At 44.1% G+C, this 22,046-nt stretch overlaps 1 protein-coding gene across 5 annotated transcripts in view; it reads left to right on the top strand.

Moving 5' to 3' along the window:
- The first annotated feature begins 211 nt into the window (after nucleotides 1–211).
- The window catches only part of SLC1A2 (solute carrier family 1 member 2), an 83,197-nt gene continuing 61,362 nt past the window's right edge, over nucleotides 212–22,046 (top strand). The window contains exons 1-2 of one of the 5 annotated variants that reach the window (XM_042869792.1): nucleotides 213–316; nucleotides 1,858–2,053. Coding sequence is in view for 1 of the 5 variants with exons in the window: in XM_042869641.1 (XP_042725575.1) it covers nucleotides 300–316 (17 nt within the window). In the remaining 4 variants the exon portion in view is untranslated. Of the gene's footprint in view, nucleotides 317–556; nucleotides 2,149–22,046 lie in introns of those variants that run through there. The other 4 variants (XM_042869641.1, XM_042869872.1, XM_042870086.1 and 1 more) reach the window with 4 other exon arrangements.

Genomic DNA, 22,046 nt, shown 5'->3' with positions numbered 1-22,046 from the left:
ACACACGCACACACACACGCACAAGCGCACACCCCGCGGCGAGACGCGGCCGGCAGGACCGCAGCGGTGCCAGCGGCTCCTCGCCCCGCCAGGCCCGGCCGGAGCGCTCGGCGGGCGGGAGGTGGCGGTGGCGGGGCGGGAGGCGCCGAGCGGAGCCGCCGGTCCCCGCCTGGCGCGGCCCCGAGGATTAGCAGGAACCGCGCGCCGCTTCCCCGAGGCGAGAGAGGGGCACCCACGGAACCACTGCCGTTCGGCCCCGCTGCCCGGGCCGCCGAGGAGACCGGGGGGCTCGCGGGACCATGGCGTCGACGGAAGGGTGAGGGGAGCGCCGGTGCTGAGGGAGGGACGGGGGAGCGGGTGGTCCGCATTGTGCGTCTGCGGCGGCCGCGTGTCGGCCGTGTCATTGTTAACCCTCGGCCCCGCCGCCGGGCAGCGAGGAGCGGACAGCCGCGTTCTAGAGGGAGAGGAGGAAAGGGAATTGGCGTGTGAGCCACTGGAGAGGTTTTGGTTTTTCTCCCGTCGCTTCTTTCTTTCAGCCCCGGAGGGTAAACGAGCGTAGAGCACCTGCCGGAGCGCTGCCTGGGGAGCCGAGCGCGAGGAACGCGGGGTGCGGGGCAGCTCCTCGCCATAACGGCGGACAGCCGGGAGCTGTCCCTCCCTCCCTGCCCGGCCCTGGGGAAGGCAGAGCACGGATCCAACTTCTGCGGGAGTTTTGCAATTCGGGAAATTTGTGCCAAATGCGTTGCAGCGTGAGCGGGGGAAGATGCTGGGAAGGGCGAAGGGTTATACAAGAGGCTTTGAGGAGAGGCACAGAGCCCGGTGGGACAGCGGCCCTAGGACCGAGACCTGTCCCTGTCTCTGCCTGTATTCCTGCCCCTATCCCACAACAGGGGATCACGAGGATCTGCTGAGGAGTCCTTACTTCGCCGGTAGTGGGAGAGGAAAGAAAAGGTTCCCCTGATCTCTGGTTGCCCTCTTCTAATACAGGCTAGCATTAGGCTGCATCTGGTGTGAGCCTCCCCTTTATCCCTAGATGTTGTCAGGTTGTATCAGCGTGATCTGCTCTGGATGGGACTCTCTGAGGACAGGGTGCGAGAGCAAGCTCTGTTTTTATGGCTGGTGTGGCTCTTGGACGCAGAGACAGAGGGGATTTACCAGCACATGGCTGGGGCGTGTGCACACAGGTGCCCCATCACCTGCGCGGCCAAAGGGACATGCTCCTTGCAGAGCAGCTGGCCTGGAGCAGGGTAGCATGGCAGTGCCAGTGCTGGTTCTTCAGGAACAGGGCAGGCCCCATGGCTGGAGTTTTGAGGAGTAAGTTCAGAAGTAGTCTGCATCCCACGGCTGTGGCTCTGTGTCTTTCTTACTTGACCCCACTCTGCTTGGCAGACTCCAGCTGCCCACTATTCCATCCAAAAGAGGGAAGCTGCAGAGCCAGGGGTTTGCTGTGCCAGGGTTTAACGGGAAGAGACCTAATGAGAGGGGGCTGCAGCAGGGGATCTGCCCCATAGGGGATAATGTGTAGAGAAGGAGTAATGCACTTTAGAGAAGCTGACTGAGCAGGTGGCTAAAGGAGATAGGAGCACCAGAATTGGAGAGGCTTCCATAGATATGTGATACTGTTGTCCATATCAGACAGAGCTAAATGGTCAGCAAGACAAAAGGGACACAAAGTTTAGGCCTTGTTTTCAAATTTTTTTTAGGAAATTCACTGAGACAAAGGTCAGCGCTCTTCTCTGGTGCGTTTCAACTGGTGGCCAATTGTAGCTGAGGGAAACCAGTGGAGCGGGATGCGTGTCTCTTGTTAATCCCTTTGTGCTGCTGAGAACCTGAATTGTCATCTTTCCCCCCCCTCAGGTGAGAAGCTGAGGAGAGAAATAAGCTTTACGTACTGGCATTAAGGCCGGCGAGCTCAGGCATCGTAAGGACCGTCAGGGAAACAAATTTGGGACCATCCAGGCTGTTCGAGGAAGGCTTTCCATCGACACCGGTGCAGTGGAAAAGAGACAGGTGGCAGAGAGTGCCCATTGCGGTGTGTCTCAGGCACACACAGGTACACGGAGAGACCCCTGCGAGAGGTGGGACGGGCTGTGTGTGTGCCGGCACAGCATCTGGCGGCTCTGTGGTGCTCAGGCGGTGCTAGGTGAGGTTGGTAGTACATACGGTCACTGTTTTGTTGGGATAGAACAACTCCAATCACAGTCAGTTTTGCAGTGCATTATTTTTTCCTCTAACAGTGCAGTTTACATGAGATCTCCAAATCAGAGATGTCAGGGATAATGATAGGGCACCTAGCAAATAGTAAGGCCCCCATGTATACACAGAGGAAGGCAAATCTATATTACATTCATAAAAGGCAGTCCTCAGAACCAGGATTTACTAGGAAATATTTTCTTGTCTGTACCGTTTTTTTTTTTTCTTTTAATACTTAATTTGAGGAAAGTTACCCATGTTTGGAAATTTGCCACCCAAGACTTCCTGTTCCAAGAAGGAAAATGTGGACAACAGGAAACTTCAATCACCTGAAGATGAGAAAGGGAACATCCCCTGATACGGCAGGGTCAGGCCTGTGGGTCTGCAGATCTGCTTCACTGCAGTTCTAGCTGCTGGCACTTGCTCTCACTGAGGAATGTGCTTACCTTGCCCGCGAGGTCCTCCTGTCACAAAATGCCCTGGTACTCATCTCATTTACCAGGATGGATTTTGGATGTTTAGGTGGTGCTAGAAGGTTCAACGAAGAAGGGCTGGAAGCAACTGTTGGTGCTGTTTGGAGTTGCTTGTTTTCATGTTCACACTCTAAGCAACCCTCCCCACCTCCCCACCCGCCACAGTCACCTTCTCTGAGACTGAAAAATGGTCCAAAAACCCAGCAACATCTGTTCACATTCTCTGTTTTGCACATTGTGTAGTGCTCAGGTAGAACCTCTGGAGGCTGACTGGTTCCATGTGAAGGTGGCAGAGCTTTTTAGCCTTTCCTTTGCTTTTACAGGGTCTAAGAGGACACTTAACCTGTGAGATGGATGGTGCCTGCACACCTTGCTTCCCCATGGGTTATAGCTCTCACCTCTCTATGTAATAAGAAACAGTAATGAAGCATTACTGTTTCAAAAATAAATAGTACAGTGCATTGCTACAGTGTTTTAAAAAAACACATTTGCATGACTTAGAGGTTTTAGATGTTAAATTAGCTTGTGATTTAATCATCAGATATAAAGCCTTGAGCATTAAAGCCATTTCCTTGTTACCCACTGAAGTGGGTAAAAAGGGGCGGGTTGAATATCAGGAAAAGGTTCTTCAGCAGGGGGTGGTGGGCATAGAACAGGCTTCCCAGAGCTGCTGGAGTTCAAGGAGAGTGCGGATATGGGGTCTGATTTTTGGGTTATCCTACGTGGAGCCAGGAATTAGAATCAGTGACCCTTGTGGAAACCTTCCAACTTGAGAAATTCTGTGATTCTAGAAGCAATGATGTTTTAGTACTCTAAAGATCTAGCAACAGTTTTGTGTGCTTTTTAAAAGCGTGAGTTTTGGGACGTGAAGTTTGAGTGTGTTCCTTTAAGAATGCAACCACTAGGAGACACTGTCACTGCATTTATGGCTGTAAATCAGGGAAGCTGCAGGTGTCTAGGTGCTGAGTTCAACCCCATGGGTGGGTTGCCCTCCTGGGCATGGCTGGGAACTGCCTGGGCAGCAGCTTGTCCTGCTATGGGCATTTGGTTGCGAGCCCCTTGTTTCAAGAGACTGCTAACACAGACACAGGCTCCTCATTCCCTTTAGTCGGAGCGCCAGACACCAGTTCAGGGCAGGTTGGTGCAAATAGCAGAGATGTTACCTTTATGGGTAGGTAGTACCCTATATGGCAGGTGTGTATGTGCACGTAGGCACAGATTCTGCTACAGAATAAATGCAGTGAAGGGGGGCAGGACGCTGCCAACATCACGATGTTTGCAAATACAGGAGTCTCTGAGTAATTGCTTAGCATCGTGATTTGATTAGTGAAACAGATGTAAGTGCTTCACAATTTTATGTACACTTAATATAAATGGTGTTTACATAATATGCAATGGCTTGGAGGCAGAGTTCCCGTTTTGTTTGGAGTCACAAATGTGGTGTGTGCAGTCTACAGAGATCACTCTCTTTAGGTTTGCCATTATTGCTAACTCATTTAGCAGGAGAAAAAAACAAAACAATCAAGCCGTGGTCTGTTCCTCCTCTCACAGCTTAACTGTTCTTACTTTCTTCTACTGATGCTCTCTTTAACCCAGGTTTCACTGTCTCTGAAGCTACAGTTACACAGGCAGGTATACAGTCCGTCTATGCCACCTCACCACCACACAGTATGAATTCAGTCCTATAATACTATAATGGGATGATAACAGCAGGGTTGCAAAGTTGGCTACAGCAAATGAGAATGAGCCCAAATACAGCAGCCACAGAAATGAAGGAAAAGAGCTGCTTACCTTTAGAAGACTTCAGGTAGGCAGGGATCTCCAGCAAAATATGCCCTCACTGCCAACCCTTAAATGAGGTCTGGGAAGGGATGGATTCTGGCTCCACCCCTTCCAGTCACTCAGGTGTATTGCATTGCACGCACCTGAGCTCCCCTGGGTTGGCCCTGCCTTCCCACCAGGTGTTCAATCACTGCTTCAAGCCCTGACTTAGCATTTCCACTACAGATCCAGATCAGATGATTCCATGATTAAATTTATCATGATTCAATTTATTTTCTTCAAAATTAGCCACAGCATATTGTATGGTTTTTGTACAAGTTTTCTTCTAGCTATGAAAACGTAATTGTTGATCAGTTCAACATACAGTTAACGTGGGAGGCCCAGATAATAAATACCTTACCCAGCATCTAACCCTGTGTATGCGTGTTACCTGTCAACAGTTTTTGTACAAATTTGAACCTTGAGAATGAATTTATTATACTGGGTTAGTGTTTCAGTCATGTGGCTGTGATGGTTTTGGAGTAGAAGCCCTAAAGTCATCTGCTGGATTGTTAAGACAGAGCCCAAAAGGGAGATTGCCAGCCCATATTATACACGTAGCCTGGAGACAATGGGACACACCTCACTGAGTCAGAAAAACTAGCTTTGCATTTCTTGGTAGGGTTCAGGCACCTACGTAGGAGAGTGGGTGTGCAAGATCTGCCACTATGTGTACACAAGCACACCCACAGTTTTCTTGTCATTTTGAATTTTTACTCTGTAATTTACCCACAAAAGTCCTCAAAATGGAAACGTGATGAAATGTGCTGGCATAAGTATTTGGATATTCAGAGGATTAAATCCTCCAAGTGCTCTCACTGTTATTTTTATGCAGAATTTGAGCAGTACCAACTCTGGATGGAGATGTTTTACCTTATACTCTTTCTCAGACATTTTGTGGGGCAGATGAAATGGATGTAGCCTATTAATTAGACATATCAGCTGTGGCTCTGACTTCATTTCACTGTTGTTGATTGCAAATCTCTCATCAATGATACAGAATGAAGCTCTATAGAAGATAACATGTGTCCCTTAAAACTAATCTCATGACATGGTGACCTCATGACCTTCGGTTTGGCCTTCGGTTATACTTTCAAAGAGAAGTCATCATGGAGACATTAACTCAATTTTTTTAGACCCCCACATAAAGGAACAAATATTAAAATGTTTCTTAGAAAGTCTATAGGGCTTAATCACTCTAAACTTCTTGGGAAAAGCAGATTAGGGAATTGGATCAGATATACAATGGCTGTTCCTTAAAAATGGCTGAAATTTTCAAATTGAGTCTTAGCTCATTGTAGCCTTCCCTGAGATGCATAAATGCATACATACACCCTCCTTGTGAACATCTGTGCAGACGTATATGTGCAAGTACACTGAGAGTTCCACTTAGGAAGAAGTACTGTATTTCTATACTAGCAAGTTACTATATTTAATTTTCTTTTTTATTTTTCCATTTCCCCCTGACAATCTCAGTAGGACTGCTAATAGCTGTAAATACATAACAGTATTTCAAGGGTGACAGTTTTTCCATTAAAAATACTGTTATAAAAACTCTCTTCTGTTCCACCTGCATAGATATCCATTGCTTCCAGCAGTGACCTCTGGCCAGTAGTCACTGCATGCCAACATTTAGTAGGCAGTGAAATCTCACCTGAAGCCTGATATTTCGTGATGTGCTATTATAAGAAACACTCTCAGTATTCCTGGAAATCAGAGATCTTAAGGTCACATTGAAGACCTCAGATTTGTCGTTTCCTGCTTTCCCAACTTGACATTCACAGGGCTAATTTTGATATGAGTCATCCATTCCTTTGCTTAAGGTGTGAAATAATGCATCTTATATCTTACACCTTGTGACATGGGCAATGAAGAACATTCTTAGAAGACTTTAAATAGCTAGTACTACTTTTTTCTTTTGTCATGCACTGGCATTTGAGTTTCAGCAACTTCCTTAGTTGTACCAGGCTGAATGAAATGAGAATATAAAACTGATCAGCAGGAGTGCTCTTGTAAGAGATGAGGCACGGACAAAATAAATATGTAGGTGCAAGTGCTGTTCCCACAAAAGTGCAGATATGCTTTTAGACCATGTCACCCTGTGCTCATACCATGTGTGTCCAGGTGTGAACCTGCCAGGATTTACCACATTGGCCAGGAATTACAGTCATGTGTATTTGCAAAGGACAAGTCACACAGTATGCTTGGTTTTAGCCAATCTTCAGCTTCAGTTAAATAAGTTGGAGAAGGCTCCAGGACTGTGAACTCCAGGGTTTGCCTGTGACCCCTCCTTGCTGTGTGCAGGAGTGGGGCTGGGCCCATGCTTTGCCGCAGCGCTCCTTCTCGGTACAGCCCTAACAAGTGGGCCTTCGTCTTCACTGCCTTCTCATTTAACAACTTTTCATTCTGTGTGATTTAATTCCCTTTCCCAGCCCAACATGTTGCAATACCCACTACTTAGAACGCTTAATTCAATGAGTTCTTGAAAACACTGGATGGATCTGTCAAATCCATCATCTCCGCTATTGTCCATCTGCTAATGAAAGCTCCTCTTTTGCCAAGTCAGTACAATATCTGCCACTTTTGGCCTCCAGCTCGTTAAGCTAAAATGCTATTTCCAGAGGCAAGAAAGCAATAAAAATGAATGCACTTTTCTGTATTTAATCCTACTTTCATATTAATTTCAAAACCTCTCAGTGTACTTAAAGCTTTAAGACAATTAGCTGCAATACAAGTCTCAGTGCTGGGGAAAGATAACAGACAAGGTTCAAAGACCATATTTTCTAACATTTATATAGGACTCGAGGACCATTACAAGGAAGGTCAAAAAGGAGCCAAAACACAGAATAATTAAGGAACACTCCTGCTAATTGAAGGTTCCTTGGGAGAATGGCATGAAATTCACTGAAATGCCTGAGAAATCAAATTCATTGTAATGCTTAAAGAAAGGGAAGGTACAAAGGGAATAAAAAAATTAAAAGCATTTAAAATTAAGTCTCAAATGCAAATGCTTGTTTACAGCTTTTGAAATATTTGCTCTTTCCATTTCTATTTCACACCTGTTTTTTCAACTGAAGAAAAGGGCAATAAAAAAAGTAGACTAAAATGAACTAGTTGGAGACTGCTACGAAGGAAAACACATTACTGTGTATTAAGGAAACATTTGAGGTTGACCAAAGCAATACTTGCCCTGTGTTTGCTTTAAAAAAAAAAACAAAAAACAAAAAAAAGCTACAAAATCGAAACATTTAAGTGTAACTGCAGCTGATCTTTTCCTTCATTGTTATTTTTTTCATAATATAACCACCAAGTCAAAAATCAATAGTTTTTCCAGGCTGCTTTCTGCTCCGTGACCTTTATTGCTGTTTTCTCAACACAAGTTAAACACTAGTCTATTACTGTAGGCATTTAAACTTATCTGTACACATATAGTTCTGTGTGCTTGGGGGCTAAAATAAAGTAATGAAGCACGTATACATCTCCTTTTGCAGCAGATTCATTTGGTAGATTTTACTGCTGTTCCTGTCCTATTTTTGTGTTTTAAGTCCGTAATGTTGTCCTGCATTTCTGCAGCAACCTTTAACTTTTTTTACCAGGTCTCTGTGCTTTAGTACTGTTTAGTTTGGAGTGAAAGGTTTCTTTTTTTTCTTTGGATGCATACAAATACGTATCTGATTTGAACTTCTGTTTCTTCACTGGTTTTGTTTCCAGAGTTACCAGGAAGTTTTGAACTTCTTCTGTATCAGTTTCAACAACTGTTAGTGCATTTTGCAGTGTTGATTTTCATAGCTGCAGGTTTGTTGTGTTGATTGTTGATGGTGGTAACCATCATACTGGTAACCAGCATTGGTTGCCTGTCTGCTGTGGGATGCAGGGGGGTGGGCAGGATGCAGCTGCCATTCCAAAGTCAGGCTCCATCTTTACTTTCTCCTCTTACATCCCCAATAAGAAAATCAGCAGGCAGTGCTTTAGAGTGGCTAATTTGAGGCAAATTTAATTTGATCAATTTAATAATTTAATCAGTCATCCTTTTGGCATTGCAAGAATAATCGGTCATGTATCCAAGCTTAGAATCTGCAGATGAGATGATGGCCAGTCCAGTACTAGAAGGCTTAGAAAGGGTAACATTGAAACCTTCATTCAAACTGGAACTTGACAGAAATTTAGATGCGTTTCTTTGTCCCTGTATCTCAACTCCAGATTAAACTCTCTTAGCCCTACTATCAAATCTGTGCTTCAAACTTATGAGTAAATGCACCTTCTACCTATTGGTGGCCTCCTCCAGACACACACTTTGTGGCTCGCAGGTCAGCTGACTGTGTCTGCCCCAAGGCAGGAGCCCCAGCCTTTCCCTTTCCAGCTGTTTGTTACACTTTCCTCCTGTTATTTACCTTGGCTCCTGGAGATTTGCTTTCTCATGAAGACTGTGGCAGAGATGACAGGTAACTGAGTCACTCACACAGTTCAACCTCTGATACACTTCCTGCTGTCCACGCAGCATGTCTGGCATCTGCTGCACATCAGTCTGCTGTTGCTTGCACCTGCAGGGGGATCTTGGGGCAAGTGGGCATGGTGAGCACCCTCTGAGAGGTGCTGCCTGAGCCTCAGGTGCACCTTTCCAACCTGGAGGAGAAACGTTATCAGGGCCCAATTTAGATCCTGAAGGTGGTGTAACTGTATTAACCCAGCACTGTATCCAGGCTAATGACTGCCTCTTAGCCAGGTTAATTAGCTTGAGTGCAGGAGAGTGCGAGTACAGATGACCTGGGCTAGCACAGAGGAAGGCATGGTTACGTTTCATGCCCCAGGTCAGGTCCATACAGAGCTTGAAAGCCTGTTTCTCAACAGGCTTCGTAGTCTGAGGAAAGAAGGTCAATGCTGTTTCTTCCAAAGTGTGGAAATTAGGGCCAACATTTGTGATTTCTAACTACCAGCCATTAAAGATTGTGTCTTCCTTAATATAAAAAAAACCCAAGATATGTAACTCTTAACTGGGGGTACAAGAACACACTGGAGGGTCTCCAAGGCTCTCTTTGAGCCTCAACTATGCTGAATTCACCTTTACTACAAATACACAGCATACTGTGTATGTTGACCCTGTGCAGTGCACCCACAGCTCTAGTGCTGGTTTATCTGGTCATCAAGACCCTCAGGTAAGTGCTCTCTGCTGGACAAGCTGCTACTGGGCTCCTGAGGCACATGTGCGTGTGTAAGCTGCTTGTGAGCAGCAAAGCAAAGCCTTCTGAGTTTATCACGAGCGTAGCAGGCTTTGTCTGAGGCAGAAAGCAGTCTTGTTAATTAAGCAGCTGGCTCCTTATCTTTGTGAGAACAGCTCTTCCAGGAGTAACTGACAAATGTTCGCCTTCAGAAGCAAACGCGGGTAAAGCCCATGGCACTCACACTCAGGCATGCATATGGGAATTAATTAACACCTGGCTGCTATTTATATCTCAGCAATCTAGGACAGGAAGCGAGGAACAACTCAGAATCCCTCAGCTGACATTTTAGGGCATTTGAAGCAGGCAGATGGCAACGTCCTGTGTTGGAAAATGCCAAGAGGCGTGACTCCCCTGGGCACAGAGAGTGCAGAAGAGCCCCCTCAGCCCACTACAGCTCCATCCCAGGAGAAGCTCAGGACAGACAGTGCTGTACCTGGGGCAGCTTGCTGTCTCTTACAGACTTCCAGCAAAGTGCTGCAGCTTGACCATGACACTATGTACTGTCAGAACCTTTTTGTGCTCTGAACACTTTTCTAGCTTAAAAACAACAACAACACACACTCAGTCATTATTACCCTTTGACATCCCTGGGAGAACGTGAGTAAGGCGGTGTCTGAAAGCAACTTAATTTGTAGGCGTTACTTATTCACTGAAGTACAGAGAAATGCTTCTAATTCAAAATAGCAGTGGTGTTAATCTGGACATACAGTCTAAATCAGGAGAAAAGAATGCACTGTACTGTCTTAAGGGATTGGTTAAGATGTAGTCATAAAAAGGCTTGAATGCCAAGATCTTTATTCCTGTCCATTTTGAGCTGCAGGCTGTCCCCTCCCCTCCCCCCCCCCAAACATCCTGTGGAGCTAGCATATGGAGCCCATAATAATAAAACCACGAGGAACAATATTATGTTAGTGAGATTTTTCCCTGTATCTGGATCATTTGATCTAGATTTCACAAGATTGATCTGTACAACTGATTTTCCAAAGCAGATAGCTGTACATCGTGCTACTCAGACTCTGCATGAAACCAGTTCATTCATAGTCTGCGTGACAAATTGGTATAATGACTGCATATGATTGAACATAGAAAGTTGCCATTTTAAAGCTGCTCAGGAGGCAATGATGGAGACCTGTCAGAATGGGACACAAATTGGGCAGGCACAGCACGTGGAAGCAAAGGACAGCGGCATCTGGAGGTCACACTCAGCCTCAAGGCTGAAAGTTGAAAAGGAGGGGGCAGATAAATTACTATCTTGAGTCTGCTTTGGGTTTACCCTATGCTACACGGTGGCAATATATTGTCCTCTAAGTGAAGTATTCCTATAATTTTTGGGCACCATAAGGCAATCACTCTAGCTACCGTATACTGCTTCTTCAATTATTTCGAGGGGGAAAGAGAAAGGAAAGGAGGATTTTAACTTCCACACAGTTTCTCTGCTATTTATACTTCTGCTCATAAGGAGTCATCAGAAAAATATGATAGTTTTGGTGACCTCCCTTTTCAACCATGGCATGTTGAGAGCGGCCACATGGAGGCGTTGTTTTCCTAAACTGGTTGTTAGTAATTCTGTCATACCAGAATGCTGGAGAGGTGCCTTTCAGGGCTAAAATTAGAGGTACTGGAAGATAAACGTCTCCTAATTTATCTTGTCTGAACAGAGGAATAAGAGACAGCTCAGAAGTTCTCATGTTTATAGATGGAGAACTAATGCATACATTTGTTTGCTTTCGCATGGGAATCTGCAGCTGTGGATTGAGTTGAGCTAACTGCGCCTGTGTCTGTGCTCAATCAGGTGATACAAAATCCTCTCTGGTTCCTGTACTTTTTCCACCCTAGGTGATATTGGTTGCTGCCTTGCTGCCTGCCCAGAGCAGAGGGAGGCCAGAGGAGGGGCTGAACTTACCTCTGAGTGGACCTGCAGTGGCTTCTTCAATACTGTGAAAAGAAAGTATCAGACAGTCTTCAAGTTCATTGAATTTCTGGGGAGTGCTTAGGTTCTCCCTTTGCTGTCTGAAAACTTGACAACAACTGTTTATTTTTAGAGTCAGACTGAGTTTCTCAGAATTTTTTAAGCACTGTTGTGCAACTGATGAATCTGCTGACGGTGGCTGATTCATGAAACTAGGCTGTTAGGCAGCAAAACATACATACCTAAAGGAGAGATAGGACATTGCCTAGTGACGGGAAATACACTAGTGCCAGGTCTACACTGAAGGTCAGAATGGAAGGATCCTTCTTGGCAGATGACCAGTTTATCACCACTCCCTGATCTGCCACTCACTGTTGTATGAACTACTGTTAAAAAGCACCTAGGAAATGGAAAGTCGAAATGTATTGGAAGCCCATAGTTTCTTTAACACTTTCAAGTGTACTATTTCATGTTTCAACAGGTAGGTTCTCTCTCACACATTATGCTTTTGATTAAGATTCTGCCTAGCAGGACAGAATAGCAAGACACAGAAAAAAAAAAAGTTAATCAATCAGTTGAAGAAGCAATTACGTAAACAAAGTAACACCCTACTAGTTTGTTTGGTTTTTTTTTTCCCCTTCATGACAATATAGAAGAACGGAATAGCATGTTTCCTTGAAACTGACCATAAAGAGTTGAGTCAAGGGTGTTCCTTGTTTAAAGTTGTTCACACATCTAGGGAGCCACAGAATACATTTCTTCCATATAGACACACACTATATGGAACACATGCTAACATGAATTCTCTTACAGGTCCAAGTGGTGATGTGCCACAAAGATGTTTCTCAGACATAGCTGACAAACATGGATTAATTTTAAGTTGGCCCATTTGATACACTACAGAGCTTAACTAAAACAGAGCTAGTTTGAAACGTATGATAGTTGCTTGGATATTGCTGGCTTCAAAATACACATACAGCCAAAATCTCTCCCTCATGTCCTGAGTTCTTGGAAAAAGGAGCATTTGGGCTCTATAAAAGGCCCATTTATAACACTATAATGTGTTGGAAGCAGAGTCCCAGGCTGCAGCAAATGAGAATAAGTTCAAGTGCAGCCATGGGTGTAGAAACAAATGGAAACCAACCAACCAACCAACCCTTACCTTGAGAAGGTCTCAGGTAGGCAGGGGTCTTCAGCTAGAGATACCTACACCTCCACTGCCAACCCTTAAATGAGGTCTGGAAAGGGGTGGATCCTGGCTCTATTCTTTCCAGTCACTCAGGTGCACTGCATGCAGCTGAGTTCCCCTGGGTTGGCCCTGCTTTCCCACCAGGTGCTCAATCACTGCTTCGGGCCCTGACAGCATTTCCACTATAAGTTATTCCAGTATAAGTTAGAATATTCTGGAGAGAGCTTTAATTTGCACCCATAGGGACAATTTCTGATGGTTAGTGAATCTGCTAGATGTTCTCAACCTTTCATTTCCTTCTCAGCAATTCTTTCATCCAGAGTCTGTGGAGAAGGTAGTGTAGGCGCTGGCTAAGCCATCTCCATGTCTTTCAGTGTCCTCTCAGATGAGCCTCCGTCAGTCCAAGAATTATACTCCTTATTCCTTTTGAAATCATAGAATCATAGAATGGCCTGGGTTGAAAAGGACCACAATGATCATCTATTTTCAACCCCCCTGCTATGTGCACAGTCGCCTGTCACTAGACCAGGTTGCCCAGAGCCACATGCAGCCTGGCCTTGAATGCCTTCAGGGATGGGGTATCAATACTCAAATGTGCATGGAACAGAATAGGCTTAGAATTTTGGCCTGTTTGGCCCGCTCTTCTAAAATCCTTTAATGTAGCTAACAGTCACCCCTGACAAATTGTTCCACAAATTATTGGCATTTTCAAGTGGTCAGTGTTAACTTGACATAGCGATTCATGTGTTTTGTCAAGTGTCAAAATGTATTGCACAGCTGAATTAGCAGAAACTTAGTAAAAAAAACCCAGCAGTAATAGTGCAGACAATGAGGCTCATCCAGTCCCATGTGGGCTTATGGTATACAATGAGAAAAATTACAGTAAATAGTAAATACAGTAAATTACAGTAAATCTTCGGTAAAAGCAAATACTGTGAATTAGCTAGGCCTTTTTGTTAGATAATTTTGATTAAAAATCCACCTCAAAAAAATCAACGCACAACTTGGCAGAGGACTGGTGACTCTCCCAGAAGAGATGCCCCTTTTCTTTCTTTGCTCAATATGGTCACAGCAGTTTCCACCTTTATCTATGGATTCCCTATCAGTAATACCACTCAAATGTGTTTCAGTGGGTTTCAAATCAATGCATACACGTTACATGATTTCAGGGCTATATGCCAATTTTGTTTTAAATACATCCTTCCAGGTCAGTGGAATCATGCATTAGGTGTTTCCAAGTGAGAAAATGAAGTTATGTTTCATGGTCTAACTAGCATTTGCCCCTAGTGAATTCCACCTACAGAACAATTCTGTTATATTGTAGGGTTGTTTTTTGTTTGTTTTACTATTCACTGATGTACATCCAAAGTGGGAATTTTCTACAGCACGTTTAGCATCAGTATGGCTAAGGCTTGTACTGCAGGCCCTCAACGCTCTGCTCCTCAATGGTCCCTGGCAGGCCTAGGAAACAGTCTCTTGTGTGAGTGTTCTTAGCAACCATGAGGGGAAATATGTGCATTCTTGTGGACATCAGTGTTCATATGCAGTGTCTCACAGATTTGTCCATACAGAAATCGTACGTATGTTCTAGTGTACCTTAGACCTGATAATTTGTCACTCAATTTTTTGAACAGATCAGATACTAAAGGAGAGTTTAACAATTCTGATTACAAACTCTTCTGACTATGCTATAAGGCTCTGTTGATGAAAAGTAGAAACGATCTATTTTCTCATCATGTTTCTTCTTCAGCCTCATGGCAATGGTTGGTCAGGTGAACTAGAATCAGACTTGTTAGTTTTTGGAACTCATTCATGATCTAAATATTTCGCTGAGAGGGAATCAGGGGTAAAGAAGGGCATGGTGGGGTTTCCACAATGCTGTCCATATACTTGTTCTAACAGGTGAAAGGTAAGTATTCTGCCCATTTATTACTCTTTTAATGCTTACTCATTGCAAGAATGAGTAAAATTTAATTACAAAAGAATGTAAGGAAGGTGGTACACGTTTAATTGCAGCTCTCCTGGCCAACTATGCATAGTTTTTTGGGGTTTGTCAGCATGCACTGCCCTGACTGATTGCCCATGTTCCAACAATTGTTTCTCCTCAGTTAAAACAGAGGTATTTTTTATTTCAAGCTTAGTCTTTTTTTTTCCTTTTTTTTTTTTTTTTTTCTTTCTTTTTCACGAGGCTATTATCTGTATGGCCAACATCATTGTTAGTGGAGTATGCTGGTCTTGGCTCAAGTCTGAACTTCCTTATGATACTGATAGGCAGCATCGCACACAAATTCTGAAGCTTTGCTAGATTATTTGTTGATTTGAAAGTCTTTCGTTAGGAGTCTTTCACAGCTACTCACAAACAAGCTCATAATCATTCTGGAAAAGTATGGGCTTGCCTTCTGTGAAGTAAGCTGTTTGGCTAATAGTCTGTGTGTTGGCTACTCTGCTAATTTTCCTGCAGGTACACTTGCCTCAAAGCAAATGCAAAGTACCTGCTATACCTTCAAAGTGTAAAGTAGGCAGCATGGTATATATGCATACCTTTGCCTGCATCACACTAGGTTCCTAGACTTGGAGAAGTTTTTCAGTCCTAAAAATCACATCTTCTTTCCATTCACCACTTGTTTGCCAGCTTCGTTTTCTCTGGCTGCACTGAGCCCACTTGCTGAGGCCAGGAGATGGGGATGGAGAACCGACTTTGCCTTCAGTCCCTTCTGACTACCGCTTGGTAGCATAGGAGACACTCTGCAAGTTTGAGCCTGGCAGCTAATAAAACCACTGGATTTATTCACAAAATGAACTTGACTCATAGTTACTTATCTTAGAAATGTAATTCAGCTGTGTCAGAGCCACAGGCCTTTGCTTGTTGCAGTCTTTGCCCTGTTCCCTTGTGTTGTAACCTTGTGCCACGGGAGTGAGCAGAGCAGGATGGGGGACGTGGAGCTGTGTCTGCCCAGTTGTGGAACGCTCATGAAAGCAAGCAGCAGCAATGGCACAGAGGAAATAAAAGGCAGAGCCCAAGGGCACTGGTGTGAAGTGCAGAAGATTCCCAGTTCCTCTATTGCAGGGCCTTTTGCTGACAGTGAGTGCTGCCACATGGTAATTAATATGTCACCGTAAGGACACACCAGGGCTGCATGTGAGGCTGTAATTAGCACAAAATAAAGATAGCTTGGGAAAACCAAGCCAACTAGACACTTTCCTAATGAGGCTGTCAGGAAAGTGCTCACAGATGGCACGTGGACTTTTTAAATGAAATAATGTAAGTAAGCTAATGAAACTGTGTTTGGGAATACACTGACAGTACTACTTCCGAGTAGCAGTCACGGAGTCACATTTTTTCCTGCCTTAGAAAGATATGAACCTGGAATTCAATTCTGCCAGCAGATGGACAGCGAAGACTTGCCACATTAAAAAATTCACACTCACATTACTGTAAATTTTTCTGTGTGTGAAAAATTCACAGAATTCACATTACTGCTTCATAATACACATCATGACATATTTGTAACATTACGGCTGTGATCTTCTGGGGCTCCCCAAAGTGGAAAGAAAAGGGAGTGGTGGTTCATATAATCAATGCCAGTGTATCACATTTTTTTTTTTTTAAAGATGTAGTAAAAGATCTGTTTCTCCCTGAGCATTTGGATGCTCTGGATTTCGAGTAACATAGTGGCAAAATTGAAATGGGAACATGCAAGTGGTTGCTTGATGTACAGAAAGAGCTGGGCTTTGTTAGAAATGGACTTCAAAGAACAGTAATGTCAATACTGCTTTTTTGTATAGTTAGATGTAGATGTTTCACACCCTTGCTGCACTGCCAGTGAGCATGTGGCAGTCTGGGGGTTATTTGATGGTGGGCAGATGTGAAGTTGCTCAGCTGCTCTGGGCTGGAGAGTTTCATGGCAGCTCCAGGCAAGGGGAGTTGTGACTGCCTTAGCAGTGGGCTAGTGCACCTTATCTGTCAGGTTTACCAGCGTGTGTTTTGGTTCACACAAACCCTGCTGGTCAGACTGAGCAGAGGGAATTTGTTTCTGTTCCCTTGTACTGTTTGGACATGAGAAATCAGTACTGCAGTGCATCAGCCAGGCGGCAGGCTGGCCCTGAGTTAAGCTGTAAGAGTGTGGTTATTTTAGGGCTGGCGTCTGAACTGAAAGAGCTGCCCTCCGACTTCACCCTTCTCTAGGAAACTAACATTCCTTGCAGAGAAGCAGACACAATTCTTAATACAGTTCTTATGGTGCTGTTCATGCAAACAGTCGCATTCCAGCGCTACACACAGGAATATGAATGAGCCTGGCTTCATGCTGGTAAGAATGGCCTAAGCTACAAGAGCCACCTTCTGAATTCCTGGGCAGCAGCACAAAGCACCTGTGGATCCCACACCACTCCTCCTGACTTACTTTGATATTCCAGGGAACTGAAGAAGTTGTGCAAAAGTGGGCTTCTGGAGCTGATGTAGCATGGAGGACAGTTGTATGTACTGGTGTATGCACACCCACTGGGACAAATAGATCCTGTTACAATGTGGACATGAAACCCAGCAGAAAGAAAATGGAAATGAAGAGTATTTTTTACAACTTTCCCTCAGGCAGGTGACATTGCAGACAGTGAGATTTATTTTCTGCTCGTGTTCAGTGGTCATCACTCTGCTGACTTCTGTGCAGTTCTGTCAATTTGTATCAGCAGAGGCTTGACCTTCTGCTTGCCTGAAATTTATAGGGACAATGCATCAATCAGTTGCAGAGTGCATGTTTTATGGGGCAGCATCACCTTTCATGTATACACATCTACCCTTTGTCAAGACATGCACTGTTCGTGTTCAAAGCAGCCCTAGTATGTTTTTGTGAATAGAGATCTTAGGCATTACTATGGTAACCTAATACTGTCATTCAGGAGTAAATTATTTATGCTTTTCAGCAGCAGAAAATTGAAAATCCTATTACTTATGGCTGTGCGCTGTGGTGTCGTGTGTTTTATTATGAAAATACTGCGGGATATCCATAGCACTGGGAGTTCACAGTACAGTATGTAAGCCAGAAGCTTTTTTTGTTTTCTTTATATATTTTTCCTGGAGCTTTGTCTATTCTATTCTCAAGCCTTAAGCAGTTCTGGCAGCTTATTTAACTATTAACTGACAGGCAGAATAGGTTATGTTTAAGAGGGAGTCTCTTCCCCTGAGTTTCAAAATTCCAATTGCAAACTCACTTGTGATAAATATTATATAGAACATGCCTCCTGACACTTACTATTTAGAATTTAGGTGGTAGCTATAAAAATCAAAATTGAGGAAAAAATGCGTCTGATGCCTGCTATTTTTTCATACAGCTTTTCTCTATAGTTATAAAAATATTGCAGAAGATTTAGAGGTTTTTAATACATTCAGTATTCTGAATAACTGTTCTCTGCTGTTGCAAGATTTTATGCTACTTAAAAATATGATCCTGCTTATCAGATTTTCTCATGTTTGTACAATCAGTGTTCTGTAGTTATTCAGATTGGCTTAATCTTAATATTTTCACACTAAGGAATTGCATTGGTGCTCCCAAATAAGAATTACATTCTGACTGTGGCAATTTTTTGTTAAAAGAATGGCAGAAAGTCTTTGAAATTTGATTTAAGGAATACACAGGTATTAACTTTCACTGTCCACAATCAATGAGTCAATGGGGGTCTTCTCCTTCCAGCCCCAACTTTCCCTATTGGGACGCCTGGTCTCTTCAGATGTCGCTGTATGCTGACAATTTTTTATTGTTACCCTTGTTGATGCTGATTTTCCACAGCTTTTCTCTTCTTCTCTTCACGCTCCAGCTAGGCTTTGATGTGCAGAAATAAGACCAAAGGCAGGTTTCATGTGCAGGGTTTGAAAAGCAAAGCTGATGGTCTAGGGCAGATACTATAACCCCATCAGCCAAGCAGGCATGAGCAGTATCTGTCTGGCTGTCCATCACAGCCTCTTAATGAGTCCTTTGGAAAAAGATAAAGCCAGGAAATCAGAGCTGTGAGATGCCTTGCTTTGCTGGCACACCTGGCAGGTACCTTGATCGTTTCTGGGAAAAGCAGTAAACTGAAGAATAGGCAGTTTTTTTTGGCGGTTGTTCCAGCCAGATCGTGCTTCTCTGCAGCTTTGTAGAAGTAAATGTGTGATCCCATTTCAGAGGGGATTGTGGACTATGATCAGCCAGAAAAGCTGGGAGTAGGTTGGGCCAAGCAACTGCCCCCAAATAAGCAGCAGCACAGCAGGCTGCTTGGAGAAACATAATGCTCAAAGCACAGAGATTTGCTTTTTGTTAGAAGTAAGTTTTTTGTGCAAAGCCACTGAAATAGGAAGGAAAAGCAGGGCCAGCTTTTGCCTTTATTTCCATGGGAAGGAAAATCTGTGATTTTGGTGGAAGTTGTAAGGAAGAGCTGAGATGCACTGCTGCAGGTTGGCACCAGTGTAAGTAGCATCAGGAAAGGAAGGAAATCAATTTGCCTAGTCTCTGTGAGATACAGTTGGGAATATTCAGATTAAAAAAGGGGAAAAATGAGCTTGAATTTACTGGAAAAAAAAATAATCCAAATGCATACACATATTTATGTATTAATTGCAAGATTCATTAGATTGTTGCATTGGAAGGGGTTTTTAATGAAAGATAAGTTCCTTAAACCTTTAATGGACTGACTGGACAAATCATTCCAGTATATCTCAAGGCACACAGCCTGCTTTCCCTGGGAACTGAGCTGGTAACTTAGTAGGCACCTGGATTAGAGCTTTCTTGGGGAGAAGAGAGGTCCAAAGGCACTAATGGAGAAGAGAAACACCTGGTCTTCCTTTTTCTGCAGTGGCATCCTGTTGTCCTCTGATCTTGAGAGCTTCCACCAGGAAGCACAGCGTGCTCAGTGTGCCTAGCAGCAAGGAGGACATTTCTTCATCGAGAGTTGGACTCGATGATACTTATGGATTCCTTCCAAATTGGGTGATTTTAGGATTCTATGATTCAGTGATCTGCACCGCTGTCCAAAAGCTGCTCTTTAGGAGGAAAGAAAATATTTCTTCCTTGTGCAGAATGCAGTGAGTGGTGGGAAGTGGGAAGGGGTGGGTATTTACTACAGCCAAGGAGTGATCCTGAAATGTAATTCACTGAAAACAGGCAGAAGGGATGGACAGGCCTGGTCTGTGGAGTATGTGTGGGGCTATAGCACGAGCAGGTGGGCTCTGCTTGGCAGATGTAGCTATTCAGTAAACTCAGATGGAATCATGATTCAGGAATATTCAAGGCCAACTCCCTCTTCCTTGTGACTGAAAAAAAAGAAGCACTACAAATCGGATGGAAACAAAACAAAACAAAACAAAAACAGAAAAGAAAAAGCAAAATAAAAGAAGTAAGCTTTCGTGAAAATCCTCATGGCTTAGGAATACTACATAATTTTTGCCTGCTCTGTGCTTGTTATCGTTCATCCCTCAGGGCAGGATGTAACAGACCTCCTGAAGCCTGGCTAATACAACTGTGTGCTGGGGAGTGGGAAAGGGCCTGGACTCTGATGTGCTCAGCATGCTGATTTGGACACAGTCGTTGATTGCTTCATGGCTGAGACAAAAATAGAGAATTACCACACATCCCAAGAGTTCTGATGTAGCAAAAGCAATGCTGCTTTTTTGCTATTTTTCGCCCTTCCCTGACACCTACTTTTTGTCTTTCAGCCTGCAGAAGCCTAGTGACCCCTCAGGACAGTGGGTGGCACAGGACTGCGGATTGGCAGTGCTGAGTCCTGCCCTGCTTGCTGGATTTCTCCTGCAAGGGTGTGGGGCCGTTGGTCAGGGGATGTAAAATCTCAAATTCACACCACAAAAGGGGAAAAATGCTACATCTAAAGCCTTGTTTATAAAATTAATTCAAATATTTCTAGAGACATTTACTTGTATTTATGAAGTGTTCCACTATTCAGGCATTCAATAAACATCTCGAGCTGAATAGTACATCTAACTATCATTTCACTAAAATGTGGTCTCCAGTGGTTTTTTATACCTGTATTCCTTTTCTTCCCTCTTCAGAATAGAAAGGAGAGGAAGGTTAATTTAAGCTTGGGGCAGAAGAAGTCAAGCTTGATTTTGCAGTGTCTGCTCATTAGCAGCCCTACTTGGAAAAATGAAGACTGTGCTCACACTGTGTGCAGAGCAGAGCACAACAGGGAGCTAATGTCTGGACTTTGTTCTTGCTGAAGAAAGTCAGACTGAGGTCTGGGCTTGAGACTGAAATTAGGAAAGTGAAATGGGAATTTCCTGTCAGAGCTCCCCCATTTTCCAAGTGTGGATTAGGAAAACATATTTCGTGCTCAACCTCTGCTCAGCCAGGGTTAATCCAAGGCTTAGGTTTTCACTTCAGGACACAGGGAGTGTGCTATTTGCCCTCACCACGGCCTTCCCCATACTCACATGGCTGCTGTGGTGGTGTTTTGAGAAGGCATTTCTGCTTCTCTGACACTGGAGAGTTCCCACCTGTTCACTGCACAATGGCCAGGTGACCCTCACCTTTCTGCTAGCTCCTCCCCAGCACCTGTAATAGCCAATACCACCACAACAGGGCAAGGGGACACTCTGTTTTAGCAGCTGCAAGGTCAAGGAGAGAAGAGTCATCTAAAACTCCACCATTCCGTAGACTGATATGTGTTTCTCCTGCAGCCCTTCTCTTTTTTCCCAACAGCCTGGCTGGAGAGGCAAAGATAGACGTAAGAAAATCTGAGCAAGCAGATGCATGTTTTTCTTGTCTCTGAGATGCAGTGGATAACTGCAGGCAGAGCAGATAAATCCATGTATTGCACAGCTGCTAAAAATACATGGGAAGAAACAGGAGACAGTGAAATGCTTGTGGCTTCCCCCAACTTCCCAGGCTGCACTGTAGTTCCACAGAAGCATTACATGACTTTTGGCTCTTTATGTGCCTTCCTTACCTTCTTCTAAGGGTGGGTATAAAAGAGGATTAATTGAAAACGTAGTCAGTGTCTTTGTGCAGCTCACCACCAATCTAAGCTAAGATTTACCTAGAGATCAGCCTAGTCCATGGCGCAGCAAAGATTAGTCAGGCTTTAAAATAAAACTCTTTGGAAAAAGTTCACTATAAATAAACAGTCATGCTTTTATCCACAAATAGGTACAAGGACTACAAATAGACACCAGGGATTAAGACAACAAGGACTCACGGTTAAAGAGGGAGTGAACACCGGTTCTGTTCTGGGATGTGTAAAGTATGAATTTTCACACT

This window comes from Lagopus leucura, unplaced genomic scaffold, assembly GCF_019238085.1.
Source record: "Lagopus leucura isolate 7727_CA_CO unplaced genomic scaffold, USGS_WTPT01 Super-Scaffold_1, whole genome shotgun sequence".
Lineage (NCBI taxonomy): Eukaryota > Metazoa > Chordata > Aves > Galliformes > Phasianidae > Lagopus > Lagopus leucura.
This window is presented reverse-complemented; position numbering and strand designations above follow the sequence as displayed.